The sequence below is a fragment of the Simochromis diagramma genome, unplaced genomic scaffold, assembly GCF_900408965.1.
Source record: "Simochromis diagramma unplaced genomic scaffold, fSimDia1.1 OVJJ01000343.1, whole genome shotgun sequence".
NCBI classification, from domain to species: domain Eukaryota; kingdom Metazoa; phylum Chordata; class Actinopteri; order Cichliformes; family Cichlidae; genus Simochromis; species Simochromis diagramma.
The window spans coordinates 520,725-548,587 of NW_024386831.1; the positions used below are offsets into that span (position 1 = coordinate 520,725).

General features: G+C 41.5%; 1 protein-coding gene across 18 annotated transcripts in view; it reads left to right on the forward strand.

The window, feature by feature from the left end:
- The window catches only part of clasp1a (cytoplasmic linker associated protein 1a), a 91,520-nt gene that overhangs the window by 36,617 nt on the left and 27,040 nt on the right, over positions 1-27,863 (forward strand). For 8 of the 18 annotated variants that reach the window (XM_040027388.1, XM_040027391.1, XM_040027389.1 and 5 more), the window contains exons 9-23: positions 10,789-10,926; positions 11,264-11,337; positions 12,085-12,177; positions 12,296-12,441; positions 14,784-14,919; positions 15,014-15,084; positions 16,094-16,153; positions 16,620-16,697; positions 16,791-16,958; positions 17,432-17,478; positions 19,019-19,189; positions 20,527-20,550; positions 24,302-24,412; positions 24,812-24,838; positions 26,578-26,742. In XM_040027388.1, coding sequence (XP_039883322.1) covers positions 10,789-10,926; positions 11,264-11,337; positions 12,085-12,177; positions 12,296-12,441; positions 14,784-14,919; positions 15,014-15,084; positions 16,094-16,153; positions 16,620-16,697; positions 16,791-16,958; positions 17,432-17,478; positions 19,019-19,189; positions 20,527-20,550; positions 24,302-24,412; positions 24,812-24,838; positions 26,578-26,742 — 1,509 coding nt within the window. The remainder of the gene's footprint in view (positions 1-10,788; positions 10,927-11,263; positions 11,338-12,084; positions 12,178-12,295; positions 12,442-14,783; positions 14,920-15,013; positions 15,085-16,093; positions 16,154-16,619; positions 16,698-16,790; positions 16,959-17,431; positions 17,479-19,018; positions 19,190-20,526; positions 20,551-24,301; positions 24,413-24,811; positions 24,839-26,577; positions 26,743-27,863) is intronic. The other 10 variants (XM_040027393.1, XM_040027401.1, XM_040027396.1 and 7 more) reach the window with 3 other exon arrangements.

Sequence of the window (27,863 nt, forward strand, 5' to 3'; positions counted from 1 at the left end):
CAGAGGGTAATTACGAAACGTAGCTTTACCTCTCACAAAACTGAGCTATTTCAGCAACTAAAGTGCTATATGTTACACAAGTATCGTGTTTTTACAGCTCTCTTGGTGTATCCCATCCCTTTAGTGTTTCATTTATCTGTTACAGATCAGCTAAAATGACTAATTTTATGATTAAAAATATCTCAAAAGTGCAAAAATATACAATTGCTCACTCTCTAGATGGTTGACTACAGACAGATGGAAAGAGACAGGCTGTTTTTTCAGGGAAGGAGACAAGGGAGGAGGGAGCAGAGTGAGAGACTGTGGAGGGATAAATCGACAAGAGCGAGGGAGGGAGCAAAACAAAGCAGCCATTTCTGTGGCAGTACTGTGAGGTAAACAGAGAGAGAGGTGGCAGAGACTTCGGTTAGAGCTGACCGATCGGTGGAGCGATCAGCTGTGGATCTGCATTCCTGTTCTGCTCAGCAGCTTTGCACCATGACAGCTGGAGAAGGTAAGACTGGAAATGCGAGGAGCTCTCAGACCACACGCTTTGAAACACCCAAAATATTCTCATCGTCTCTTTTGCTCTGTGTTTGAGTTTTTATCTTTTTATGTAATCTTTTTTTTTTTTCCCTGCTGCAAACTGAGCTCTGAGCCACTTCTGTACTTTTCTGATTGCTCTGGCAATCGAGGAGGGAGTCTCCGGTTGTTTCTGCAGCAGCGTGGCGTTATAATTATAAGTGTGACTGCTGTGACGAAGCTGCAGCAGCTTTCAGCGGTCACACTGTGATTTCTCCATGCAGTGCACATGGTAGTGTCACATTTTTTGCCTCTTGTTTGGAGAATGCCTGCTGGTGCCTGAAGCCACCAGCGACAATTTGATTTTCCTTATCCTGGAAATGGTTACACATTTCTCTATATCATTTAGATAATTTGTTACATAATCCCTTCTATTATATATTTTTGTGCGTATAATTTTTGATAAGCTCACCTTCGGTTTTATGGTAGGAGTATACAAGGACAAAAAATCTTGCTTCTGCTGACGTTTCGTTATAAAAGCAGCCAGCCCCGACATGAATTTTGTTTTGCAGTTTTACATCAGCGGTTCAGTCACTGGCAGAGCAGCAGTCAGCAGCAGCTCTTTTAAGAACCAAAGTGGAACTAAAGTTATTGCAGCACTTGAATTGTATGAAGAAAGCAGGTCATCCTCACAGTGGGAGTGGTGCGTTTTTAAATAGGCGGATGCTCCAAGAAACCTGATGAAGTGGGCGAAACAGGCTTTAGGAAACATGAAGTCAGAGATTTATTTTGCTGCAGTATTTTCCACTACTGATACAGCACATGTAGAAATAAACAAGAGTCCTTTCCACTCGCTTAGTTTCTATAAATATGTTGCGTGTGTGATATGTTGGTGAATTTCTGATTAAGCAGGAACCAAATAAACATTCTGCAGGTCAACATAAAATCAGAAACAGACCGTCAGCGCTCCTCTGACAGGAGAGATGACATCGTGTGGGGCGGTGTGAGGGCGATCCTGGTCGTGTTCCAGACCTGCTGCGATCGCTTCATGCTTCATTTCTGCTGTTGTGCTCGGCTTTCACACGGCCACAGGGGTGAGGCGAAGGTAATCTCGAGCTGCTCAGGGGTGATTTTACCTGGAAGCAGAGTCGTATGGGCCTCAAAAATTAGCCAAATAAATCCAGTGCAGTTTGTTTCAAAGCTTCATTAATGCTAGCAAGCCAAATGTTGACTTTAAGACCAGCTGCAAAAAAAAGGAGCGGTTCTGTGACTAATATTTAGGTTTTCATAACAGTGTGCGGGAGTAGTCTGTTTATTGTTTTGGTTCCATTTTCTTTACATTTCCTTTCTTATGTATGATATACATTTCATGCATATAAAATGTTTTATTTTCTATAAACTACAGAGAGGAGAAAGAACTACTGAAACATAAAGGCTCACTTATGCGCAGATATTAAATCTCCAAGCATCTGTGTGTTTGCTCTCAACACAAAACAAGCTGTAAGTTTGGTAATAAAAGCTGCATTTAAAACTTTAAATTGTCCCGTATCATAAATACAGCTCCATCTTTGTAACAAGCCAAATCTATTTAAAATCACTCGTAAAATCAGTGAGTTCTGATGATTTCTAATCATGTATAAACTGTTTGGAGGTCTGGTTTACCGTGGCGCATCGTTCAGATGGATAGCTTGTGTGGATATCTCGGATGTGAGCTAGAAGTTTGTATTATTTCTCCAGATCTGCGCACACTGAGGCTTCAGATCCAGGCTGTATTTATAACCACAGAGGAGAGCTGTGGGTGGGTGGGTGGGACGCCATGTCAGCTGCTCACTTCTCAGTTTCTTGAACACAATCACAGTGTTTTTGTGACTGGCTGAATTCCCAAGGCATTTTGTGTGCACTTGGTGTGTGTGTGTGTGTGTGTGTGTGTGCGTGTGTGTGTGTGTGTGTGTGTGTGAGCTCTCACAAGCCCCTTCCTGTGCTCTGCTGCTGTTACATAAACCCTGCAGACTCTGCAGGTTTTTGTTTCCCTCAGTGTTCAGCTGTGATGAGCAGATCTGCATCCTCAGCCTCATCATGACAGCCGGTTTAAGCATCTATTACCTAACTGGAAAATAAACAAAACGTGTTAATTCAGGTTGTAAGAGTCACAGAGTTTCTTCACTCATGTGACATCATGTCAGGGACTGTCTGTAAAATGAGAAATGACATGATTCTCTGAGCTGTGAAACCTGATTTCAAGTATAACTCCAGTGTGTGAACGAGGAGAAAGGAGAGCGCTTCATTCTAAGGAAGCTCTTTGATCGTGACACATACAGTGAAAGCGGTGCTTTGCAGAGAGCTTAACAAGCTCATTAATGTGTGTGTGTGTGGGTGTGTGCATGCTGTGTATTTGCTGCCATTGGCTGCTTTACTGTGTGGAGGAGGATTTGGCTTTAAAGCACCAAAGAAGTACCTTTTCTTTAAATGTCTTTGATTCGAAGAGGCCATACTGATAAAAATAGAAGGTTCAAACATGCATTTTGCATGTCGACAGCTGGGAGCAAATGAGTTCACTCTTCATTGCCAACTGAGTTTATTAGCAAAATGTACAAATTTCCAGCTGTTTGCAAAAACTAGATCACAGCAGGACAGTTAAATGTTACAAGAGACGTCAACATCATCTGTTTTTAATGTTTTCGGTTGCAAAATCATTCAGCACCCCCCCTGCCAGAGGGAATTCACTGTCAGTTCACACATTTATAAATGACTGTGCAGACTTTTATAACTCCTCTGTAAGTAAACTTTCACCAGAGTTTCAGCGTCTGTTGATTAAGGCCTACATTTATTATACATCTGATTATATATCAGCAAAATGACAAAGCAACTCATCACAAAGTTAAGAGATAGCTATCAAACAAGAGCCACACATACCAGTGTGTTTGCTATAGTTAGACCACTGCTGACCCAAAAGAACCAGACAACTATTCTCAGAACTATCTGAATGAAAGATGCCTTCTATTTTAGCTGAATGAGGTATTTAAACCCCTCTTGTGTAATTTTAATATTACGCACAAATAAATAATTTTGTAATAATTGTTCATCAGTGCACAGCTGATGCGAGCGAGACTGTGTAAGGGGGTGGGGGGTTGTTGGAGGACTTTATATAAAACAAAGGGAGATGCACAGAAATGAAGAGATGAGTATAAACCTCTTGAATGATGCTTTTGTCTTACTGTTGCTCTCTGCCAAGTGAATCGTGCAGACAGCCCTTCTGGTCCTGTGATTCTGGGGTTTAAACAGCGTCTTTGATGGGCACAATAAGAGGCCGGTACAGCAGTGGCCCCTCTGCTCGGGAAACAGACTCGGGGTTATCTGCCGCACTCACAATCTGTGCAAATAGTTTGTGAACAGGCTCATTTGGGGGAGCACAGACCTGAATGTGAAGCAAATCCCAAACAGTAACAAGCAAACACTGTCACTGGAAACACTGAGAGAATGTTAATTAATGCTGAATAGAAATCTATGGGGCACTTCAATATTAGCAAATTCAAAGTATAACTTCCATTTCAACCCTTGCTTTTGGAATAAAGTCAACAAACCTTTTAAGGAGTTTCTTGCAATGCCAGTAATTGCTGTCCTCTGAGAAGGATTTTAATCTCAGAGAATGTATTTGTTAGAAAAATCCAGTGTAATCTGTTTGCAGGATTCAGCTGTAGATGCAGTTTGCTCTCATTTGGTGATTCTTTTTCTGTTACTCTTAAAAATAGATATCCATCCCTCTATTTTCTTCTGCTTGTCCAAATTTGGGTTACCAAGTCAGCAGGATAAGCTGGTATTCCAGGCGAATAGTGCATTTAACTGGTAATTCTGTCTGAGTGTCAGAGTCAAACATCAAAGGTACCCATTAGGGCTGGGCCATATCATACCATTCACGGTAATACCGGTATACTGTTAGGCAATGATAAGAAAATGAAATATCGCGATAGAATATGGGTCAAACGCGCATGCGCAGTGCCTTTGTTTTCATACGCACGTGGCAGAAAAAGCATGGCGGCGACGGAGAACGAGAAGGGCGAAAGCGGATCGTTGAATGAAGGGATGAACCAGAATTGGTTTGTAAAAATGGTGCAACTTCAGTGGTGTGGAACTGGTTTGGCTTTCATCAAATACACACCAAAGTACAATTTTTGGTAGAGCATGCAAGCGGACCATCGTTATTACCGTGTTTTTCGGAAAATAAGTCGCTCTTAAAATCCTTTTATTTTCTGAAAAATTGACAGTGCCCCTTATAATCCGGTTCGCCTTATGTATGAATTCTGGTTGTGCTTACTGACCTCAAACTTTTTATGTCTTACACAGCGCTCAAAAATCTGTAAAAAAGTGTTTTAGCACGACTTTGATAAGCTACAAAGCCGCACCGCTTGATGGATTGTCAAAGCATTACGGCTACCGTAGTCAGGAGCCTCGCCAAGTGATACGTACTGTTCTTCAACATAGTATTACCGTATTGTGTGTGTATAACCTCTTTTTAAGTTTTGTAGATATATTACACATGGTTATGCTCAGGATATGTCGGCCAGTTTCCACTGGAAATGCCTTTTGGTTAAACTGGCAGCAAGGAATTTGCATAAAAAAACAGCTGTTTGTTTAAGTGAAAATACATTGATGGGTTTTTTTTTTGTTTTTTTTTGTTTTTTTGCACTAATAAAGTTGTGGAGTTGTAAAGTATTTTGTCTCACGTCAGTTATATCGTCAGTTATATCATTATCACAAATTTTCAAATATATATCGTGATAAATATTTTTGGCCATATTGCCCTGCCCTAGTACCCATCGGTGGTCATGGGTGTCCATAAAACATATGACCAAATTTGCTTCTGCACGTTAAACTGTAGTGCTGGTAGGCCGAATCAGGTCATGAAACCTGCTCTGTTTCTGCTGATTCTACCTGCCAGTCATCATTTAAGTATTTGCTCATTGATTGTGTGAGGTCGCCGCCATGTGCAGATGTTTGAGAGCCAATCCTGTGTCATGTGTCAAAGCCCAAGGTGCTGAGCAGCTTCCTACAGGTGCACACTTACTGGAATGACGTGGTTCAGGCTCTGACCTGGTTTATCTGCCTGAACAACTTCACCTAGCTCTGGCTTCTTGTTAGTCTGACTCTCTGTTGGCCTCTCTTTCCTCATTTGGCTACATGTCTGTATGTAATGTATGGATTTAGCTTCTTAATCCTGCTTTCTCATTTAAAAAAAAAATCCGTGATAATGCAAAAAATGAAGTTAAGTGCTATCAAAAGCAAATCAGAAACCCGAGGAAACAGTTATTAGGGAAACAAAGACTGCACAAAGTGAGTCTTAACACTGGGACAGACAGTGAGGTGGATCTTTTTCTCAGCACCACAGTGGATTATAAAAGTAGGTGTTCGTTGCTCAATGGACTTGTGATCGATAATTCTCTTTGCGCTTTTTGTCTACCCTGAAAGCAGGGTGACACCAGGGGAAACAGTTTTATTGAAACAGAGACAGACATGTGTAGCCACAGGCTCACTGAAGTAATGAGACCACTGTGTCAGACTGCCCACACCATCCTGGCATCCTGACAGGAAGTGATAAAAAATGACAGATTTTCATTAAATAGCGCCAAAAAAAAAAAACTGAACACCACAAGAGGAGTGTATGTGAGTGGCCTTTTTGAGTGTGTTTTTTTTTGGGGGGGGGGGGGTTGGTTTTTTTTTGCTGGCAGTATTTAAAAAATAAAGAGAAATAAATCAGCTGTTAATGTGAACCAAAACAATTAATTTAATGCTGATATTTGTATTAATTTACTTCAGTATTTATTCACCTTAAAAAAGGGGGGGTCAAATGTTTTAGGATTTTTTTTTCCCCCTGTAATTATAATTTCATTTACTAATTATTTTTATTTAGATTATTGTCTTATGTTCATTTTTACCCCAAATTAATTTATTCCGTGTTTATTTTTATAATTCTTAATCTGGTTTTGTTTTATATTTCCATAACTTTTCTTTCAGTCATACAAAGACAAGAACAAACAGATTTATAGGTGAACTGATCACATGTTGATTGTTGTCAGCTAAGAAATTCACAGGGACGTGAGCTCCTTCCTGCTCGGTGGTTCTAAAAAGCTCAGTTTTCTGTTCGAAATTTGACGGATCAAATCCCGTCTGTAACAAACGGGTATGAACAGAAGTCATGAGGTCTAAAATAAAATGGGACACTGTGCAAATCTCAGGAGATGGTAAACACCAGATTTCATCAGCACATAATTTGCAGGCAGAAGGTGATTTTTTTTTTTTTTTTTTAAATAAAAAATAAAAAATCCTCCTCTGTTGTTTTAGGAAAACATAGGAAGTCTTTATTATGATATAACACTGATCACCAGTCAGCTGACTTATATAACACCAGCTAAACTGCTGCAGTGAGTGATGGAGACACCGCCTTGGGCCTCATGAAGATCCCTGTTGGACTCTTCTGGGCTCCCTTAGGGGGTACCAAGGGACAAAAAGGTGAAGAAGAAAACCGAGCGAGCTGGTGGGATAGCAAGAGGCCCTCCCTCTGTCCTCGATTTAGAGAAGCTAAACTTTCAGTTAATCCCCCAGTTCCCCTGAGCTTTTCTTCTATTTGTATAAAAAGATCCTCACTGTTATATAAATCTGGGCTTCATGCAGATTACTAGTTGCCAGCTCTGACAGCTCCACTGTGCACTGCACCCACAGTGTATCCTGACACCTAGTGGACAGAAAAGGCAGCACACCTCTCAGTCCTCAAACAACAGGATTTGCACCTTTATTTTCAGAGGGGGTTAAACAACACTAACGAGTTAAAATTCCCGACCTGTCCCACACAAACCTGCTCTCTGTCCCTGCTTTCATTTCTTCTCTTACCCACGCTGGAAACTAACTGATACTTAAGTGAATTTAAGATGAAATAAAAACGTAATATGGATGCAGATCTTGGTCCCCTTTTAAAGTCACATGATTAGTATTTTTGCTGTTTCTCCCCTGCAGATAAACTGTTGTTGTTTTCTCATGAAATGTATTTCTCACGTGTTTGGTTGCTTCTTTGCTTTGCTGTAATGATAAAACACAGAGGTGTTAAACCTGCTTTACTTTCACAGCTACAGCAGATACTTTTGATACATTTCCAGAGTACTTATAACCAGTTTTGTGTTTTATCACAGTTGTGTAAAGATCGATGAGAAACTGAACAAACAGTTTTAGTCAGACAAAAAAACCCAAAACATTAAACTGCTGACGTCCCTCACGACCTCCGCCTGTTACAAGTGATGAAACCTTTACAGGAAGATGGAGGTGATGTCCAGAGGCTTGTGGGCTGATTGCTGCTGTCACCACTCATTTACCTTCAGATGCTCTAATGACCCGCCTCAGGCTGTGACACACACTCTTCTGTGTGTGCGTGTGTGTGTGTGTGTGTGTGTGTGTGAGAGAGAGAGAACTGCTCATCTCATGTTGCATGCCGCTTTAATTGCTCCCTGGATAAATCACACACACAATCCAGCCGTTGTGTCAGCGTTGCTGGCAGCAGCTGCTCTGACAGCTGTGATCAATGCTCTCATCTGTGTGGTCGGGTGCTGTGCTTTCTGCTTAGGTGTGCGAGCTGTTAGCCTTTACGAAGAGGCGAGGGGGCGAGTGTTTAGGTGATTGGCTATTGGTTTTGCTGGCCTACGGATGACGTCTGATAACTGATTACTTCCTTTAACCTGGAAAAAAATATATAGATGCGCTGATGAGCAGCTTGGCCACTTAATCAGACTTTCTAACAGTGATGTGATGGATTGCAAGGATCATACCTAAAAGAGCTGTTCCAGAAACAAAAATAAATCCAAACAGATGAAAGGAGTCAGCTAGGGTGGTTCAGGCAACTGATTAGGGGGCTTTTGTCTCATGGTCTCAAGGAAAGAAAGTCCATATGGGGCCATATTTACTGACAACCCTTTTGATATTAAATTAAAAAGGTGTGTACACAGGTGTCTTTGTAGTGTCCAACATTTTGGAAAGAAAATAATGAATTTAATCACAAAGTTTAAATTCATGAATGTCTACAGCAGACACTTTACTGCAGATTTAATACGTTATGTTATGCTGTGTCTGATATGGCTGTATTGGCCTCTCTTGGGTGTGTTAATGTTATTTGGAGCAAGTGGGGCATAAGTTATCAGAGTAAGTGTATAATTGTCACGTGTAGGTCGTTGCAAAGCTCAGAGCTTTGAGCCACAGCATCACACTTTGAATCTGCCCTGTGGGTCTGCAGCCCCACGTGTTTCTGGGCCTTAATAATACAAAACGGAACTCAACCTGCAGCATTTGTGGGACGGAGAATCCCAATATCAGGTGCACGTGGGGGTGCGTCCTTTTTTTTTTTTTTTTTTTACTGGCAGCAAAGTAAGGGTTTACAGTAAGCTAATGGCTTTTCATTGTTTGAGAGGTTTAGCCACATAGAGATCGATCGATAGAGAATAGAGAGCGAATAGCATCTGCACGTCTTTTCTCAGCACCCACCGAGCTTCTTTGGTTGCACCTCGTGTGTGGATTGTACTGGTTATTTTACTCTAAAGTGCACACTTCCATGGACCCAGGATCACATCTTGGCTCTTTGAGACGTTGTGTTCATCATCTGTGTTCTGGGTGACGTGTCAGTTCGACTTCCAGCTCACATTGTGTTGTTTTTTTGTTTTGTTTTTTCAGTCAAGTATAAAGCGGCTGGGATGAGAATTGGCTGAACTAAGTCACAGAGCTAAGGCTGTGTTTCTCAGGGGTCTTGATCATGAGTGGGTTGAGAGTCGAGTAAGCAATTGAGAGACGATCTGCAGTGATGAGGATGCTGTGCTGGTCTATTGTGGTGAAGAGAGAGCAGAGGGCCACAGAGAGGCTATTGATTTACTGGTGATCTACATTCTGACCCTCACCTATGGCCGCGAGGTGTGGGCAGTGACAAAGGATGAGATCACCGATACAAGCAGTAGAAAGGAGCTTCCTCTGGAGAGTGTCTCTTAGAGAGGGTGAAGAACGTGGGCATACAGGCGGGGTTTGTCCTCCACATCAAAAAGCGAGGTGCTTTGGGCTACTGGCCAGGATGCCTCCAACCTCCCAGGGAAAGAAATGTCTATCGGCTGGCTTATGAACACTTCAGACGAGCTGGAGGACGAGGCTTGATAAAGAAGGTCTGAGCATCTCTGATTCCCCCGAGACCTGCATTTCGATAAGCAGCAGATAAAGCTTCATCATTATTGACTTCTTTTTGAGAAACTGCATTTAAACACGACAGTGTGGTCATCGTACAGGAACTGTGCTCAGTAAATACAAAATGCTTCATAACCTCAGACCCCTCCCTGTTTTTAGAGCCTTTAGTCCAACAGCATCAGCAGTGATGTTACTGTGACACATACACACATACACACACACACCTCAGGGAGAGGGCTGGTTTGTCTGGGAGTGTGCCGGAGCCACACACAATCCATTCGACAGAGATGCCTGAAGAAAGCGAGAGTGTGTGTTAGAGGCTGCTGCCGAGACATGCTGAGGAAGCTGATGTGCAAGAAAATCTGCCCTCGTAAGAACGATGCATTTATCTGTCCTCATTTTCATCCTCGCCGCGCTCGTCTCGCCCTGCACAGCTTCCTGTCTGTCTGTTATTGCTCTGCTCTCTCTGGCTCTGTGCGTCTCATGTCTGCCAACCTGTTGCCTTTTTGTCCCTGTCATGTTTTGTATTTCTTGGTCATGATGATGATTTTTCATGCAGGGAGCAGCTTGTGCGGATGAAGCTTCTATTTTATGTATCAGTTTATTATATGTGGCTCCACAGATAAAAGACAAGGCACAAACCTGATTCCTAAACAGCAAGTTAATGTCTCTAAATGTCCTCAGACAGCGGTCATGATCATGGCTGCAAACACCGCCTTTATCTCCGTGCCTCAGCTGGCGGATATCACCACCGGCTAATCCCTCGTGTGAGTGGTCACGTTGGGCAGGTGACGCCGGGGGCCATGTATGCACTGCTGCCAAACCAGATTAGAGTCAGATGGATGGAATGATTAAAGCGTGCACAGATACATACACCACCTGACAGATTGCCCGTGTTGCACTCTCCCCCCTGAGAGGTTATCCAACGCAGCAATGACTCAGGGCTGTTTAACACTTAAGAGAATGATTTCAGCCTCTGAACGGTGCTTTATTGATCCTTACGGGAAATAATTCTCACAGTCAGCCAGCCTATATCGAAAGCCTAAGTCACCTACACCCTTTCTCATTTCTTCTTCTTCTTTTTTGCAGATAAGAACTTTGAGGATGAGGACTCTGTGGACGGAGGCCGGTCCTCCTCCTCCTCCTCCAAAGCACCACCCAGTGGCAGGAGGACTGTAGTGAGCTCTGTCAGAAGACCCAGCTCAGCCACCACGCCAAAGCCCACGGGTGAGGGAGAGGTTCAAGCTCAGCTCAGTGCTGGGAATAAATAATCTGCTGCTGAAAGTCACTATTTGTTCTGATTTAATGAACAGTTATTCACATTTTAATTTAACCCTGGGTCATAACAGTTTACCCTCAGGCAGACGAGCTCTGTTGGCTGGCGATTCGTTATGTTTTAGAAAGAAATCTTTGTTTGACGGCAATTTTTAGTTTGTCATAGATGCGCTTGCATTGAGAGCAGGTTGTTAATGACTGAACCAAGGCTTCTGTTCTTTGGTCAAATTCGTAGTTTAAAAGATGCTGTTGAATACCATTTAAAATGCCTTATGTATATTTTTCAAAGGTAAAGAAGCTGCTGCTGGTGCTGTTGATGAAGAGGATTTCATTAAAGCCTTTGAAGACGTGCCCTCGGTCCAGGTGAGCTGGCCACATTCTCCACATGAAACCTTGCTCAGTATGATGGTAGTTAGCCTTCCCAGAGGGTGTGGCTTTAAGAGTGTTAGAGGTAATTGGTCCACACCTGTGTGATGGTCCAAAATACTTGGTCCATCTCATGATGATAGCAACCTGTGCTATCATCATGTGGTTGGGATTCTTGGCTTTATTGAAAATACCTGAACAGCTGAATCATGAAGTGCCTTAAAACTACTTCGACACGACTTAAAGGCGTTCATGATTTCTGGATGTCATGTCAGATTGAATCCACGATGTTTCATCTCACACCACCACACCTGGTAGGAAGGCAGCTAATGCTAGCTAATTGGTTATCTGGTTATCTAGAGTAATCAGATTATTGCTTTAAAAATGTTCCAAAAGGCTCCAACAGCACAAACACCTTGCAGAGCTCCAGTTCAGGGACTCCAATTAGCTGAGGTAAAGCCTCACAGGCAGTTAGCAGCTACAGCCACGCCCCCGACAATGCAAACTTTAAGCCTTGATTAAAACATTGCACCAAAACAGTCTTTGTATCAGTCTGTAAACATGTTTATTTCTGCTGTAAAGTTGGACATTTTAATAACGTGGGGACTGATTCACTGCCTGAGCCTCTAGTGGACATTAGAGGAACTGCACAGTCTGGTGATTTGGGGTCAGTCACTTTGGTGCACCATATTGAAATAAGTCCTGCTAATATTGTGGCTTCCCTTCCTGTCCCGTTGTGCACAGATCTACTCTAACAGAGAGCTCGAGGACCAGCTGACCAAGATCAGAGAAGTGCTGTCTGATGACAAACATGACTGGGAGCACCGAGTGGTTGCGGTGAGATTCTGGAAGCACATGTGTCCTCTTTAAAACACACACACACTTACATATAAAGATGATAGGTAATATATATTTGATCATGACATTTTTTTTCTCTTTTCTCATTCCTCTGTAGCTGAAGAAGGTCCGTTCCCTCATGTTGGCGGGGGCCACTGATTATGAAGGTTTCCCTCAGCAGCTTCGACTTCTCGAGGCTTCCTTCAAGCTGTCAGCTAAAGACCTGCGCTCCCAGGTGGTCCGAGAGGCCTGCATCACGCTGGGGTAAGACAAGAAGACTTTACTGACTGAGATTTTAGAAGCCTTGCAACACCCTTAACCACCTGCAACATCAACATATGTCTGGGAACATTTTTATAGAATAATTTAACATTTAAAAAAACAGATGATGAACAGATGAAATGACATGTATTCAGACAAATAAGTGAGATTTCAACAACATCTCAGTTTTTCCACATACATCGAGTCTGTTGTTGTTATAATATGCACATGAAGATTTATTTCATGCTGTGTAAACCCATCCAGTGGGCTGAGTCAGACCCTTTGGCAAGCTGGCACCTATGTAAATTGTCAACTGGCCATTAGGTATAAGTACCTGCTGTAATCAGTCACCTGCAAATTGTTTTCTGAAACGTTCACCACCAGGAAGCAGAATTATACCAGTGAGTGAGCTGCTGTTTTTCTTTTTCTTTTCCCATTTCTTTCAGAGACCTCCTTTTTGAATTCTTCTTATTATTTCCCTGGTTGACTCACTGCAGCTGTTGTTTCTTCAAATTCTGTTAAAGCTGTAGTTAATTGAAGACTTTTTAAAAACAGTATTAATAATATGTACCTTAAAAAATTAAACATAGTTGACCTTAAACCCTGGATGGCAAGAAAAAGAACTTTAAGTAAATGACAGAAAAACTGAATTAGCTTTTTTTCTTTCTCTTCTTTGAGTTGATTGGTTTTCCTGTCATAGCAGATTTTTTTAAATGATCTTTTTATAATCTAAATGTGTAACAATTAATTTATTTTAATAATAAAATAATTAGTTAAATAAAATGAAAGCCTGAGGGTAATTAACGATGCTTTTATGCGTGAACATCCCTGGTTTAAGAGTGGGAGGAGACCCAGTCCCAGCTTCAGGAATCATATGTGCTCTGAGTGTCAGCCCCAGGCCCAAACAAACAAGGTTGTGTCAGGAAGTGCATCCAGCAACACAAACGTCTCCCAAGTTAAACATGCGACTCCATCTGCATTGGCGACTGCATCTGAACGAGCATCTGAAAGGGTTTTTCAAAAACTTTATAAACAATTAATGCTGATTAATTTTTATAGTGTTTATTGTTATTTATGCTTTTGTATTTATTCGAGTCTTGTTTTATTGTTGTAAAACTGGTGTTTTGATCTGTTTGCCTCGATTGGAAAACACTTTGAGTTTGTAAACATGATTTGACTTTCTGGTATAACGCTGCCACCTTGTGGTAAATGATAAATGGTAAATGGCCTGTATTTGTATAGCGCTTTACTTAGTCCCTATGGACCCCAAAGTGCTTTACACTACATTCAGTCACCCACCCATTCACACACACATTCACACACTGGTGATGGCAAGCTACATTGTAGCCACAGCTGCCCTGGGGCCCACTGACAGAGGCGAGGCTGCCGGACACTGGCGCCACCGGTAATGACCACCAGTAGGCAACGGGTGAAGTGTCTTGCCCAAGGACACAACGACCGAGACTGTCCGAGCCGGGGCTCGAACCGGCAACCTTCCGATTACAAGACGAACTGCCAACTCTTGAGTCACGATCGCCTCAGTGGTGACAGCTTTTATTAATGTTTGCAGAGGGGTTTTTACAAAAAACCTTAAGACCAGAATCTTTCTGCATGAGACACTGCTTAGATTTCTCTGCCTGGCTGGGCTCAATTGGTCTGATTATGTTTATGACTGCCCTGTCAGTATACCTGATAGTGAAGTGCATAGTCTAATCTTCAGATAGTTTTTTTTTTTTTTTCAGCTGTGAAACTGTCAGTATGACAAAACAAGAGGTTTAAGTGTCTAATTGAAACCTTTGCCTATAAAGGCTCACTTTTAGTTCATCTTTACTTAATATTTTGTCATCAGGGTGTGACCAGATGAGCAGAGTACATGTCAGGATGATTCATTAAATCACAAGTGATTGCATTTCATGTCATTTTCATGGGTTTCTCTCTGGATTAGGGCTCCGTAATGAGAGTCATTCAGTTTTTACTCATTGATCAACGTGCTTCTAATGGCTTTGATTAGCAGCGCTGACATTAACATGGATCCGTAACTGATGAGGTTATACAGTGAAAAGCTTAAGCTAATGAAAACCAGTCTTGCAGCATCACTCTGGACTTACAAACATCCGTCATCCCAAGTTTAATCCGGCCCTGATGAGGTGGAACAGAGCAGAGAGGCACTGAAAGAGCAGGAGGCTGATGAATAGATGAGACCTACATGTATCCTATCATCCCTCTTAATGCCAACACAGCAGACGTTTCCCATCATCCCTCACTCACTTCTCTGTATTTCTGCCAATCTGTCAGTTTGTCTTTGAAAGCTTTTTGCATTGTAACCATTTCTTTCTTTCTGCCAGACATTTGTCATCGATTCTCGGTAACAAGTTTGACCACGCGGCCGAGAGCGTCATGCCAACCCTGCTGAATCTCGTGCCCAACAGTGCCAAAGTCATGGCCACGTCCGGGATGGCCGCCATCCGTCTCATCCTCAGGGTGAGTGATCTCAGAGCATTACTGCATGCAAATAACTGATCCTCGCAGAGCTGTCAGAAGAAATAATCCCTCCTGACATTTTCTTCTCTCCCAGCACACACATTACCCACGGCTCATCCCCATCATCACCAGTAACTGCACCTCCAAATCAGTCGCAGTCAGACGGTAAGAATGCCTTTCAAAATAAAACACACCAGCTGCAAGTTAAAAATAAAAGACAAGAATTTCAGTTTTCTTATTTGTTTTCCAATAAACTTGATTTTCATTTAGGGAAAAATAAATCAAGATTAAAAAGAAAGAAAAAATTTAGGAAAAAAAGAGAAAATGTAAAAACTCAAGAACAGGGAGTAATCGGATAAAAACAAAATAGATATCAAAAAGCCACTTTGCGCGCGTGTGTGTGTGTGTGTGTGTGTGTGTGTGTGTGTGTAAATATACAAACACATATACACATCCAAACTGTGAGCTGGTTTCACTGAAGAGGAGCCTGAAAGCTGAAGGCTCTGCCTCCTATCCTACTTTTAAATGCTCTAGGAACCACAAGTAAGCCAGCAGTCTGAGGGCGAAGTGCTTTAAAAGAAAAAGAAAAGAGTTGCTTGCTAGTAGGCTAGTACTTAAATTGTTAATGTTAAAATGTATAATAATATGTCAATAGTAAAATTTCATTATATATCTTTTCTTTTAACTTTTAGTCATTAAAATGAATTTATTTTCAGAGGCATTAAAATATATATATATATATATATATATAAATGTATATACATAATGCAGTCATTAATGCCGCTGGGTTTTTTTTAGATAATTTTTGAGGGCATGAGAGTTCATGTTCAAGTCGGAGCTTCAGCCACAGAAAGGTTATTGTTTACTTTAAATCCAGTGAAATGAATAATGAATGAATAAATACTCTGAATTACTTTGCAGTTATACATTTTACTCCTCAGCCCTAAAGGGCTGTCGAGGTATTGTTGTTACCCCTCCGGGTGGGTGGCATGGACACCTAAGTTTGTGAATGTATTAACTCGAGAACGGGGTGATGTAGAATTTACAAATAAATACCATAGGTGCATTTACTAAAAATGTCAGACAGGTTCGAATCTCAGTGACCAAAGGTGTAAAAAAGTATAAGGTGTAAAAGGTTAAAGACGTATTCATATAAACTTTAATTTCTTTCCAGACGCTGTTACGAGTTTCTCGACCTCATGCTGCAGGAGTGGCACACCAATACACTGGAAAGGTGAGCTAGTCTGCTGTTTCCTCCTGGAAGCATACTATATAAGAGTGTGTGTGTGTGTGTGTGTGTGCATGCATTCTGCTGAGGCGCAGACGTGCATGCAGCTTCTTCTTCTACTCTCTCATGATGACATTTAGGTTGTTGAGCATTTGCAGTTAGCTGAGCTGGCTCGCTGAGCCGCTGATGAGGCCCGTTAAATTGATGACTCCTGAGCGAGCCATCATCATCATCATCATCAAGGGGCCTGCTTGCCATATATGTAACCATGGCAACCGCAGCGGGGACTTTAAAAAGCGGGTGAAAAGCCCCACGGGTGGCTACATTCCCCGTGGATCAGCAGAGGATTCAAACTGTAGAAGAGAGGAGAGGAACGAGGAACTCCCCTGAGAGCTGTTTGTGCTCCACATCATCAGTACAGCTCGTTTCTGTCTTAACCGTTTCTCCTTGCCATGTTTCCTTACTATCCCAGGCACGTGGCAGTTCTCACTGAGACCATCAAGAAAGGAATCCACGATGCCGACTCTGAAGCCAGATCCATCGCTAGAAAGTAAGTGTCCTGTCTTAAAATTCAATGAGAAAGTTTAGTTTGTTTTTTTGTTTTTCACTACACTGCCTCTTCTCTTTTTTTTCCACCCTGTAGGTGCTACTGGGGCTTTCACGGCCACTACAGCCGGGAGGCAGAACATCTTTTCCAGGCGCTGGAGGCCACCTATCAGAAGGCCCTCCAGTCTCACCTGAAGAGCTCAGACAGCATCGTGTCTCTGCCCCAGTCAGACCGGTCCTCGTCGTCTTCGCAGGAGAGTCTGAAGTAAGAACCGCGCTGCTCTTTGGCTCCTACTCTCCTCCTCCTGCTGGAAGCACTCGTGTCCCTGCATCCTCAAAGCTTGAGCACACATATTGGATTTCACTGACTGATATGAAACCACTAATGCATCTGCTGTTTTGAATATGGTGATAAAGATGTTGGTAATTACTGTCAGATGTGCAGCGGGTGGGTGAATCAATCGCCATCATTAATCCCGTTTGTAGACTCCCTGTGGAGCGCGCTTGGGTAATGACCTCATGCTCGGCCCATCAGACCTGCAGCTGCAGTGGTCTCCAGTCTGAACTCATTTGTCCTTTGGGGTTATCCCAGTTTAGATGCTGATGAGTCAAAGCTTTTACTAGAACCTGAATTTGATAGTGCCAAAGTGGAGTCCACGCATTTTAATTTTATAAATCATGAGTCTTAGGTTGTGATACACATAAATTCTAAAAAGTGTCTTTTTTTTCTTCCCCCAGCCGGCCACTGTCTGTGAAGAGCGTGATTGGAGGGAGCATGACGAGAAGTAAGTATCTTTTTATTCGATTCGTCAGCGTGGAAAGGATATAAAGTTTGTATAAAGGCTTCAGACAAATCGAAAGCTTCACAAAAAGCACAGATTCCTGAGGTCACAGGTTAAAGCGCTGGAATTATTTATTGATTCAATATTTTGAGTGGTGAACAAGCAGTATTCTGCAGCGGAAATCCACGTCTTCAGCTTTACTCTCTTTCTCTATGGTAACAAAGGAGTGGTTGGTGAAGCAGCAGTAAATAAACTTCTCTTAACCTTTAAACTCATCAATCAGGTGCTCTGATAAAAGGACTCTGATTGGAGGATTGAGGTGTATCCAGCGAGCAGGATTTCTGCATCAGAGACGAAGGTCCTCCAGAAATCGACCTTTTTGTAGCGGCTGAATATTAAATACTTTGACTGCAGTCTGAATGCATCTGTTTTTAGTCACAAATATAAATAAAGCACTCACAATGATGTCTTGCAGCAACGATTTCCTTCAAAATGAAAGCAGGCCAATGATAACTTAAAAAACTTTCTATTATTGAGGTGAAAAGACCACTGAAGTAGACAAGCCAGCAGTTGGCCATTCAACCTGCCCAACCTGTTTACTGGCCGTGGCCCATTGGAGCATTGGTTATGATGAACCCTGGCTCTTAACAGATTTATGTTTAGATCAGTGAGACTGATCATCTTTGGGTTTCAGTAGTGATGCATACACTGAACATTTTCATTTTGAGTCGCATGCACTGTGTCACTTCACGTTATCATTTCCCCTGGACCAAGCTGATCAAGAACTCCTGAGATTTAAAATCGGGGAGCTTGATGGTGGAGAGATGATGGGGTGTTAGAGGATCAATACTCTTGTATTGCCTCAGACTGAAAGATTGCACAAGTTGAGAGATGAGAGAAAAACATCTAAATTACGGAGCTGTGTTAAGTGTGTTAAATTCACCTCAATTTATGGTGGAAGTCACGTTGCAGCAGTAAAATAAACAGTTGAAAACTGTCACCACAAGGTGGCAGTATTTCAGCAGAAGGGTTTATTGTAGATGCCCACCCCAACCAACATTACATTTACATTGTTCTGCCTTGAAAGTCGACTTATAGTCCGGTTTTTGATGTTTCTGTGCTGATTAGTAACTGTCTGTTCTGTCCTCCTCTACTACATAACCAGCTTAAATCAAAATTAAACTTAAAGTTATTTAGGTGCAACATGCATGTAGTGCTGTAAAAACATATGCGTGCAGAATCTGGCAGTTGGCATGGAGTGGAAATTAAACCTAAAGAAAGCAAGAAGAACATTTAGTTCACAGTTGGTTGCAGAGTGTTTTACAACAGCTAGTACAGAGCTTTTTGCACAAGAATTAAAACGGATTTAAAAGGAGTACAAGAATTCAACAAAGATGTCAGAATCTGGCTTTTAAACTCAGTTTAAGTGCTTTCGAAGTTCAGCCATGCTTCCATCTGAGTGTAGAAAATGGATCCTGAAACTGGAAAATGTAAAAGCATCATAAGGTAGCCATGATAAAGTAACATCTCTGTGTTGCCACAGGTAAGCTTGTGGGATCCAGGGTGCCGTCCACTCCAGGATCCCTCCAACGCTCCCGCAGTGACATCGACGTAAACGCCGCCTCCAGCGCCAAGTCTCGTCTGTCCACTGTTCCCTCCTCCTCGCCGTTCAGCTCTGCGGCTGCTCTTCCACCAGGATCCTACGCCTCTTTAGGTAACTGATCACTCTCCTCCTTCTAACCCGCTCAAACCAAAAAGGAAGACCACTTTCTGGTATTCAGCACAAGTTGCTCACACTCTTATTTCTCAAAATGAAACATTCCGCTCTCCGTAAACGTGCACGAGGACAGATAGCTCCCCAGTAACAAACCATAGGATTCACCCAGTGAACAAACAACACAGAGTAAACAGAGGAAGTCTTGCAGATCCTTCGTTTAAGTTTGCAGAGTGAAGGAGTCTTATATATAATCAGTACACAGTGCCTTTCATTATTTTATTCAATATCGTACAATCGAGATGCATTGATTACAATTAGGTCTGGTTTTTCATTACAGGAGTTCAGTTTCATCATATGATTATTTTTGTCATGTGTTACAGAGCTTCACCACATTTCAGAAGCCTCTGTCTTTGAACATAGATTTCTTGTACTAATAAAAATGATCTGCCTCGTATCACTCACTCTGACTCTATAATTACACCTTGAAAAAACACTAGATATTTTGTAAAAAATCCTGAACGACAGTCATTTTTAAATTTAATGTACAGTTAATGCCATTCCCCTGACCGGTACTTAGATTTCTGGACAGATGAGCAGCAAGGCTATAGGTTTTTCTGAGGGTGATCAATCAGTTCATCTCTATTTTACAGTTAGAAGGGTTAAATGAGGAGAACACTGTTTTCCCTAGAAGAAGGTGACCCCTCTGACCCCATAATTTCCACCCGCCGTTGGGTGAATATGACACTAGTCACATTTCCTGGGCGCCATGATGTTTAGAAGAGCAGCTCAAGTAGCTGAGGGGCAAACTGAGCCCCTTCCATGTTAGAGTAAGAACTACTAAAGCCGCAGTTTAGCAAAAGTCCCAAATAAACAGATTAGTCTCCTGTCATCTTGAGCTATTGAAGCATTTCTCCTGTAATCAGTGGCTTTTATGGAGCTGCCCGGGAATATTAATAACTGCTGATGTTGCCATTAGACTGTTCTGTCAACAGGAACTGTTTAAGTCCTCCACTGACACTTTACACAAATTGATTGGTTGAGGCTGAGTGGCCCCCTGCTGTGATGGCCGCCTGTTTAAGCTAATGCGAGAAGTTTAAGCCACTCTCTCCCAATAGATGAGATATTTTGTGTAATCTTTTCCCCATGCACAAACTTCTCTCCCTGCTTTGTTCTCCTCCAATGAGTCCCTATGGCTCCATAATGACCCTAACTAATTACGATGAGGCCCCTTGCTCACCCACTCATGCCTGTTGCTGCTTCAATTGCTACTAATGACTTCCTCTGTGCCTCTCCTCCCACTCTTTGCTGCACCGCCTTTCTTAAATGCCCCATAGATGGCACTCCTGGTAAAAGTGATGGTAAGAACTGTGTGTATGAGTGTTTCTCTTTTGTCAGATGTGACAATGTTTACATTTCCTCTTCATCTGTGCTCTCTTTTCCTCTCTTTATCCCTTCTAAGTAGTCTTTCTAGTTTTGTGGACCTCTGCATGGACTGTCTGCATGGATTTCCTCCTTCTGACTGTAACCCTAACAAACGGGTCACTGCATGAAAAATCAATCAGCGGCTACCACCTGACTCCCTCACATTTTTCTACAATAACTTCACCACGCTAAATTTTACCTCCATACTTTGAATATTCTCAGCGTTACAGACCATCAGAGTACATAAGTAAAATTGGAGCTTACTCATGTGGAAAATCTTATATTTGTGAAGTTATGAGGAATCAAAAATGCACTTTGAGGGTCAGTAACTGAGAAAATAGTCATAGTATGAAGGCTTCACTCAATATACTGAAGTTAATGTACAAAAAAAAAATCTGTTGATTTTGAGGCTTCAGGTCTTTTCTGATGTGGTTGATTTTTTTTTTTTTATGGAATGACCCAAATGTATCCATCAGCTGACTAATTCGAACAGCAGTTGAATCCACTGTTACTGTATCATACTCTACAGAAAAGGTTCTCATGGTGCGCTGCAGGGTGGCATGCACTAAATGGGTCCACAGTTTGATTTCCTGTCACGGTGTTGCTACCTCCAGTGCCACTCATAGGTTTGGGGTCTCTTTGAAGTGTCCTCGTGTTGTTTAACGCTAATGAAAAAAGACACAAACTAAAAACTAACTTAGATTCTGATGACTTCAAAAAATAGATCACAGGAAAAAAACACATCGAATGAAAGGATGGAAGGAAAAGGAGGGAAGTAAAAGCAACCTTCAGGCAGTAAACTGAAAGACAGACCAAGGACAAACGTCCACAGTAATGGGAATAAGACACAAGGCACACATCTGATCACGCTTGAACTTTTCAGGTAACTTTATCAAGACGCATCTGCAGACTGTAACACAGACACAAACTGGTGCTCAATAATATCCAGATAAAGTCCTAGAATTTTCATATGTCTTGTTTTAGTCAGACACTTCCATTTAAAAAAATCAGGCACACCCCTAATAATGCAAACATTAAGCCTTAATACAGTTTAAGCAGGCAAGTTTTTTAAAAAGGTGTCATTAAAGGGAACTGCAGTTTAATTCTAATACTAGCAGACCTAGTTTTCGAGTTAAGGAAACACATTATCAACAGGCAGTAGCTTCAGCTAGTCAGTCAGTGTTACACCCATTTAAATTGTGTCAGAGCTGTAATGATAAAAACCAAAACGTGGCTGTAAACAACGGCTGCTCTGTAATGTCGTGCCAAGTGTGAGACGTAATGAGAGCTGCAGCCAGCCTCTGCAGCCCTCGCTCTGCGGGTAGGAGAGCGAGTGAAGTTCTGTTACTGAGCCTGCAGCCGCAGGTGGACGTGCACTGATGCTCACTGTACCAGCGGCGATCTAGTACAATGCCTGAAGCTGTGTAATAAAGAAGCTCAGCCTTCTTCCATGGATCAAGAAATGCAAACTGTGAGAGGAAGGAACAGTCAGAAAAATCCAATCCACTCTGTGCTTTTCCACAGAAAACCTGAGTGGTGTCATTAGTGTAGATGAGTTTGAATGGCCGATCAGATGAGGTTTTTTATGATCTGCTGTAAGTCTCGATGAATATATGAAGAGATAACGCACACAGTCTAATCACTTCCTATACGCCTCATGGGGATTTATTTTTAGCATGTTGTATAATCCCTGTTATCATTGTCGCCAGTTTTCAGGTGCTATTCTTGACGTGTTGCATAAGAGCACACTTTAGATGTTTTTGCTGAGTTGGCTTTTGCCCATAACTTATCGTACAATCGTTCAGTGAACCTGCAGACTGGGCGGTTGCAGCTGTCTTCACTTTTATTGCACCTCGCACTTTATAACAGGGCTGTAGAGGTGAGAGGATGAAAACCTTTATCGCAGAAATACATTTGTATCAAAAGCAAAGAGATCTGCAGAAGATAAAAAGTTAGGATAGAAAGATATTTTAGCTTTTCTTCCACAAATGCCCTGCAGGATGGATTTTCAGTTACCCTTTTAGCTTTCAGCAATGCAAATAATTTTTGTTGCATATAAGTTTGAATGTTTGTTTTGTCCCCAATTCCCAAGACCGTAGAGAGCATGTGGGAAAATCCAAAGGTGGCAGTTAGGGTTACTTATCATTGCTGAGGACTTAGACCTGAGAAGGTTATGATAATTAAAGCCGAACTGATTGTAACCTTTTTGCCTCCAGTTTATCAGTTCTTCTTGGTTGGAATTATGAAGGTTTATGATGTTGTCTAAACTCATAGTGGGGAATGCATTTTAATTATTGTGTAGAATATGTGATGCAACAAGGTGTACATGTTTAAAATATCAGAGTACTCTTTACAGTTATATAATCTTCTTCAGCCACAGAGCAGCTCTGAAGGATGTTCAGTGTTTGTTTATCTTTAAGTCTCGGTCAAAAAGTCTGAAGATATTTCTTGTGGTGTCCGTTAGGGTAAAAAGGAAGTGGTTAGCTTTGCTTGCATAAGTTAATCCGAGACTTCATGTCAGGTAGGGATTTTCAGCCTTGAGCCTAGCTTAGTGTTTTGGTCAAGGGGTGGATCTGACTGAGACACTCCATGCTGGGACAAGAGGAACATGTCAATCACAAGGTAGTCCTGCCTTAAAACATCTCATACTTTAAGGTCCTTTTTGACTCTAATGGGACAATAATTTCCAAAATGAACATCAGGTTTGATTCATTAAGACTTGAAATCAAAGACTGAGACCATAAACAACCATAGAAGAGAATCCATGTTCAATGGACTCTAGAAACTTGAGAAAATACAACACGCACATTAAATTAAAACATCAGTTATTGATTACCATACTCTGTCAAAGCTGCTTTGTAGCTGGGTTGGCCTGCATGGACAGATGACAGTGACAGCACTTCTTACCATGAATGAAGGAAGCTTATTGTAATTACACAGAATTGTTTCGAATCCAAACTCTAGAACTGAAAAGTAATGCAAGGAATTACTAAACAGGCAAAGCAAATAACCTTTGACGATCACCACAATACACTCCAGTGACATGCAGCCATGCACTAAACTGCTGAACACGTCATTTCCAAACCCAAGACACCCTTTTTCAGAGCAAAAATCAAAGCAACATAGATACCCTACAATATTATAGAAATAAACCCAATAATCCATTGATTTCCTATGAGAACCACGGGGCAACACTAAGCCAGCAGGTAGACATTCAGCAGAATGAGGCTCATGGACGATGACTATCTACTGATTGGGTGGGCGAGGGAACTTGGAGATCTTTCTTATTTCCCTTCTTTACATATGAACACAGAGTTTACCTTAAAAAAAATTACTTTTTAAGTTAATTTTTAATGAAACATTGGAATTATCTCAATGTATGGTCTTTAAAAAGTCCTTTTCTGAATAGCACGAGTTACAGATTCAGGAATGCCTTTCCTGTCTGGCGGGTCACAAGAAACACTGAGAACTATTTGTGAACACTAACAAAGCCAGGTGTGTCTGTTTCCCCTTCATGTTTTCAGAGCAGCTCTATCCCCTCATCCAGGTCTGCTTCATTCTGTTTCCTCAGACTTCTTCTTCTCCAGCGTCTCTGTCCAGGGCTGGGTTGAACCGCAGTCAGTCACTCCCATCTATTAAACCTTCTACCCCCCCCTCTTGCTCTTTCTCCCTTTTCTTTTCATCCAGGTCGCGTTCGCACAAGGAGACAGAGCTCGGGCAGCGTTGGCGGAGCCAGCTCTTCTTCAGTGGTGGACAGCAGGGGGCGAAGTCGGGCCAAAGTGGTCTCACAGTCCCAGCGTATGTATAGACACCTCATGCACGTGCTTAAATAGCGATGTTAGAGTGAAATGTGAGCATGAAGCTGTTTAACCAGCTTTTGCACATCCGGCTTTACAAAGCTGCAAAGCCTGCGCTGAACGTTCATTGTTGTGTGCTGCTTTAACATCCCCTCGACATGTGTTTCTTCTGTGCAGTCTTGTGTTTTTGTTTATGTGTGCCTCCATACATGCACGCTTTGTTGCTTTTGTGTGTGTTGTGTTATCTTTGTACGTTGCTTAGATCTGTGAGCTCACAGCTAACATGTCCACAGCCACCCAGAGTGCATGCTGGGAACAAATCAATGAACATAACCCCTTCTGTCTCATTCTGACTGATCTCGATCTCCACCCTGTCCTGCCTATCGCTTCCATCACCCAGGATCAAGATCAGCCAATCCCATCAGTGGTAAGGCCTCAGCTTCAACCAATCACAAGACAGATGCCTCACCTTTCATACCTGACTTATAGCATTGCGTTAAATCTTCATTGTATCCTCACTGTTTGGTCAGTAATATCAGTCAACCATCGTCTTTGCCCATCATAGTCTAAAACTGCACCAATTTAATTTTAGCGACTGGATGGATGGTTGGTTGGATAGATAGAGACTTTATTTATCCCACAAGGAAAATGATTGTGTTACAGCATTAGCCAGATAACGAATAAAATGGTACAGTCTACAATGAATAAACAACATAGTTAATTGCATGTTAAAGGCCTTATACTTTAAGAGAGAATGCAAAAATGGTATATATACAACAATTAAATTAAAGTTGGTTGAAGAAAAGTAAAAGTAAGACTCATCTGGTGCAAGAGAGTAGTGCAAATTGCATTAATAAGTGATACATTATAAATCTAAGAAACAGCTGCAAGACAGTAAATTTGATAGGTTAAATTGTTAAATTTTGGTAAATAAGCATTACCCACAATGCACTTTTCTCCAGTGAATGATCAGAAAACGACCATACTTGTGTCATCTCCTCTATGTCGCAGACATTAAACTGCTGCAGTTTATTCAAACTATGACATTTCAAATACGAATGCAAACGGTGACATCGCCAACGACAGCAGTGATTCAACGCAGTTCTATAAATGAAGTCCACTCTAAAGCTTTGCACGTAGTCTCGTTGTGTCACCCTACAGTATCTGCATGTTTCTCACACTTTCCAGCTATTAGTAATTTTGTGAGGTTTTGTTGGGGTTATTTTTCCCACTGTGGAAGGCATTGTCTGTTCCCATTTACTTTGAACAAGTGTCCTCCTTCCTTCACCCCACATGTCCAAGCTGTAAATTTTGTTTTTGATTGTTTAACCTTCAAGTGACCAAAGTTACATGTTTCTGTGTGCCACATGTTTCCTTCCTACATGGTTTCTGTGAGGAAAGCTGTGTGAATTTTTTTAAATTCATTAATTTGTTGGTAATTATTTTATAGTTAGGCTTTTCATTTTCAGATATTTTTAGTGTTTCTCTAGAAAATCTGTGAAATCTTTCACATCTAAAAAACAAAAAAAACCAGACATGTGGTAGTAACAAACAAACAGCCTGATATTTCTGTAATTGTGCACATTTACTAAGCATTGTCTACAGCAGTGTTTCCCCACGTTTTGGAGCCACAGCATATATTTTACATTAGAAAAATCACATCGCACCACCAAACAAAAATGTCACAAAAAGCATATATTAAGATATCTCAGAGAGGAGAGTTTCACTGGTCTGGCCCACAGATTTTCAATGTTGATGCCACCATGTAAAACTGGTGGGCCACATAACCGTGGAGTTTAGCGTCCCTGTTTTAGATGGCCTGTCGTGTAACAAACAAAACAGTGAATGGGTGGGACAGACAGACAGATCCATTACAAAAATAAAATAAAAGCAAAGAAAGAAAGTCTAAAATCTGATGGTCCCACTTGGCCGTTTTAGTGGCTACCACAGCTCGGTCACTTGATGGTTTACGACTGTAATTTACGTGTCTTTGAAGCTCTGTGTTGTCACTGTGATTCACCTTTAAAGATGGGATGGGTTTGTGCCTAAAATAGAAGAACACATCATAATCTGTCAGATTTATGGGCTGCAGTGTCCTCACAGGACTATCTCAGCCACTTTTTTCCTGTTTGTCCTTTTTAATTTTTTATTTTTTTGTCCTAACAGCCGGCAGTCGCTCCAGCTCTCCGGGTAAGCTACTCAGTCACAGCAGCTACGGACGGATCCCTCGAGCCACGGCATCAGCCTCCACCACTCCGGCAGACAAGCGCAGCAGGATCCCTCGCAGCCAGGGCTGCAGCCGGGAAACCAGCCCCAGCCGATTAGGCCTTGGTAAGGACCTGACTCTGGAGCGGCACACTCACTGCATTTACTATCTGTATACGACAATAACATAGAATTAAACTTAAAGCACCTTCAGAAACAGGAAAAGTTCACAGAAAGTGCCTTCTAGTTAAGGCAAACAGTAAAAGTGTACAAAAATATGGAATATAAAACATCAATTATGATGGCATTTAGAACAATTAAAAGTCAAATGTGATAGCAATGCAATAAAAAGCACAGCAAAAATTAACAAACCTGCATAAATAACAGTAAAAATGTAAATTAGACCCCAGTTATGATAAAAGTAGAATAAACAAATAAGAGAATCTACACATTAGAGAGAATGCAGTATGAAAAAGTGACAGTGGACATAAACAACGGGGAGTCTGTGCACTGAGACATACTGACGCACGTCTCCACCAGGCATTGCAAACTGAGGGAATCCACGTTTCAGTAAATAATAATAATTAATTACTGTTATACTATTCATTTATTTAGCATTTTTAAAATGCCGAGGCAGAGTTCTATATAGAATTCAATAAAAGAGCTCACCATCAGTAATAACGATACAATAAGGATGAACTGCTATTTAAAATGAGGCATAAAGCTTCCATCAAAACATAGAACAATCAGAATAATATGACCTGTAAGTATGAATAAAATAAATAAAAAATATAAGTGAGGAAGAAAGTGGTAGAGGAGAAATAGAAACATATGAAAAATATATGTTTAAAAAAAGTCTTAAGGAGAGATTTAAGGGTAGATGTTCAGTCACAGGCACGTTGAAACTGGAACTAATGCCTGAAAAACGTGTTAATGATGCGCGGCTTGTTTATAAAACCCTGAATATAAAGATTCTTATTAATTGAATTCTTACAAGTGATGATTTTTGAAATGGCTCCTGAAGCCAGCAGCAGTCTGTATTTATTCCATTAAACACACTTTAGTCCTGACTTGTTTCTGCAGTTTTCTGATATTTGATGCATAAATAGGAATTGTAATTGTGCAGGGAATGAATTGCTTATTTAGTGTCACTATTAATATGACATAACTGTGCAGAAGAAAAACAAGAAGCTGGCCCAGATGTCACACAGTGTTCCTTTGACTGGCTGCACGGCATTGACCCCCTC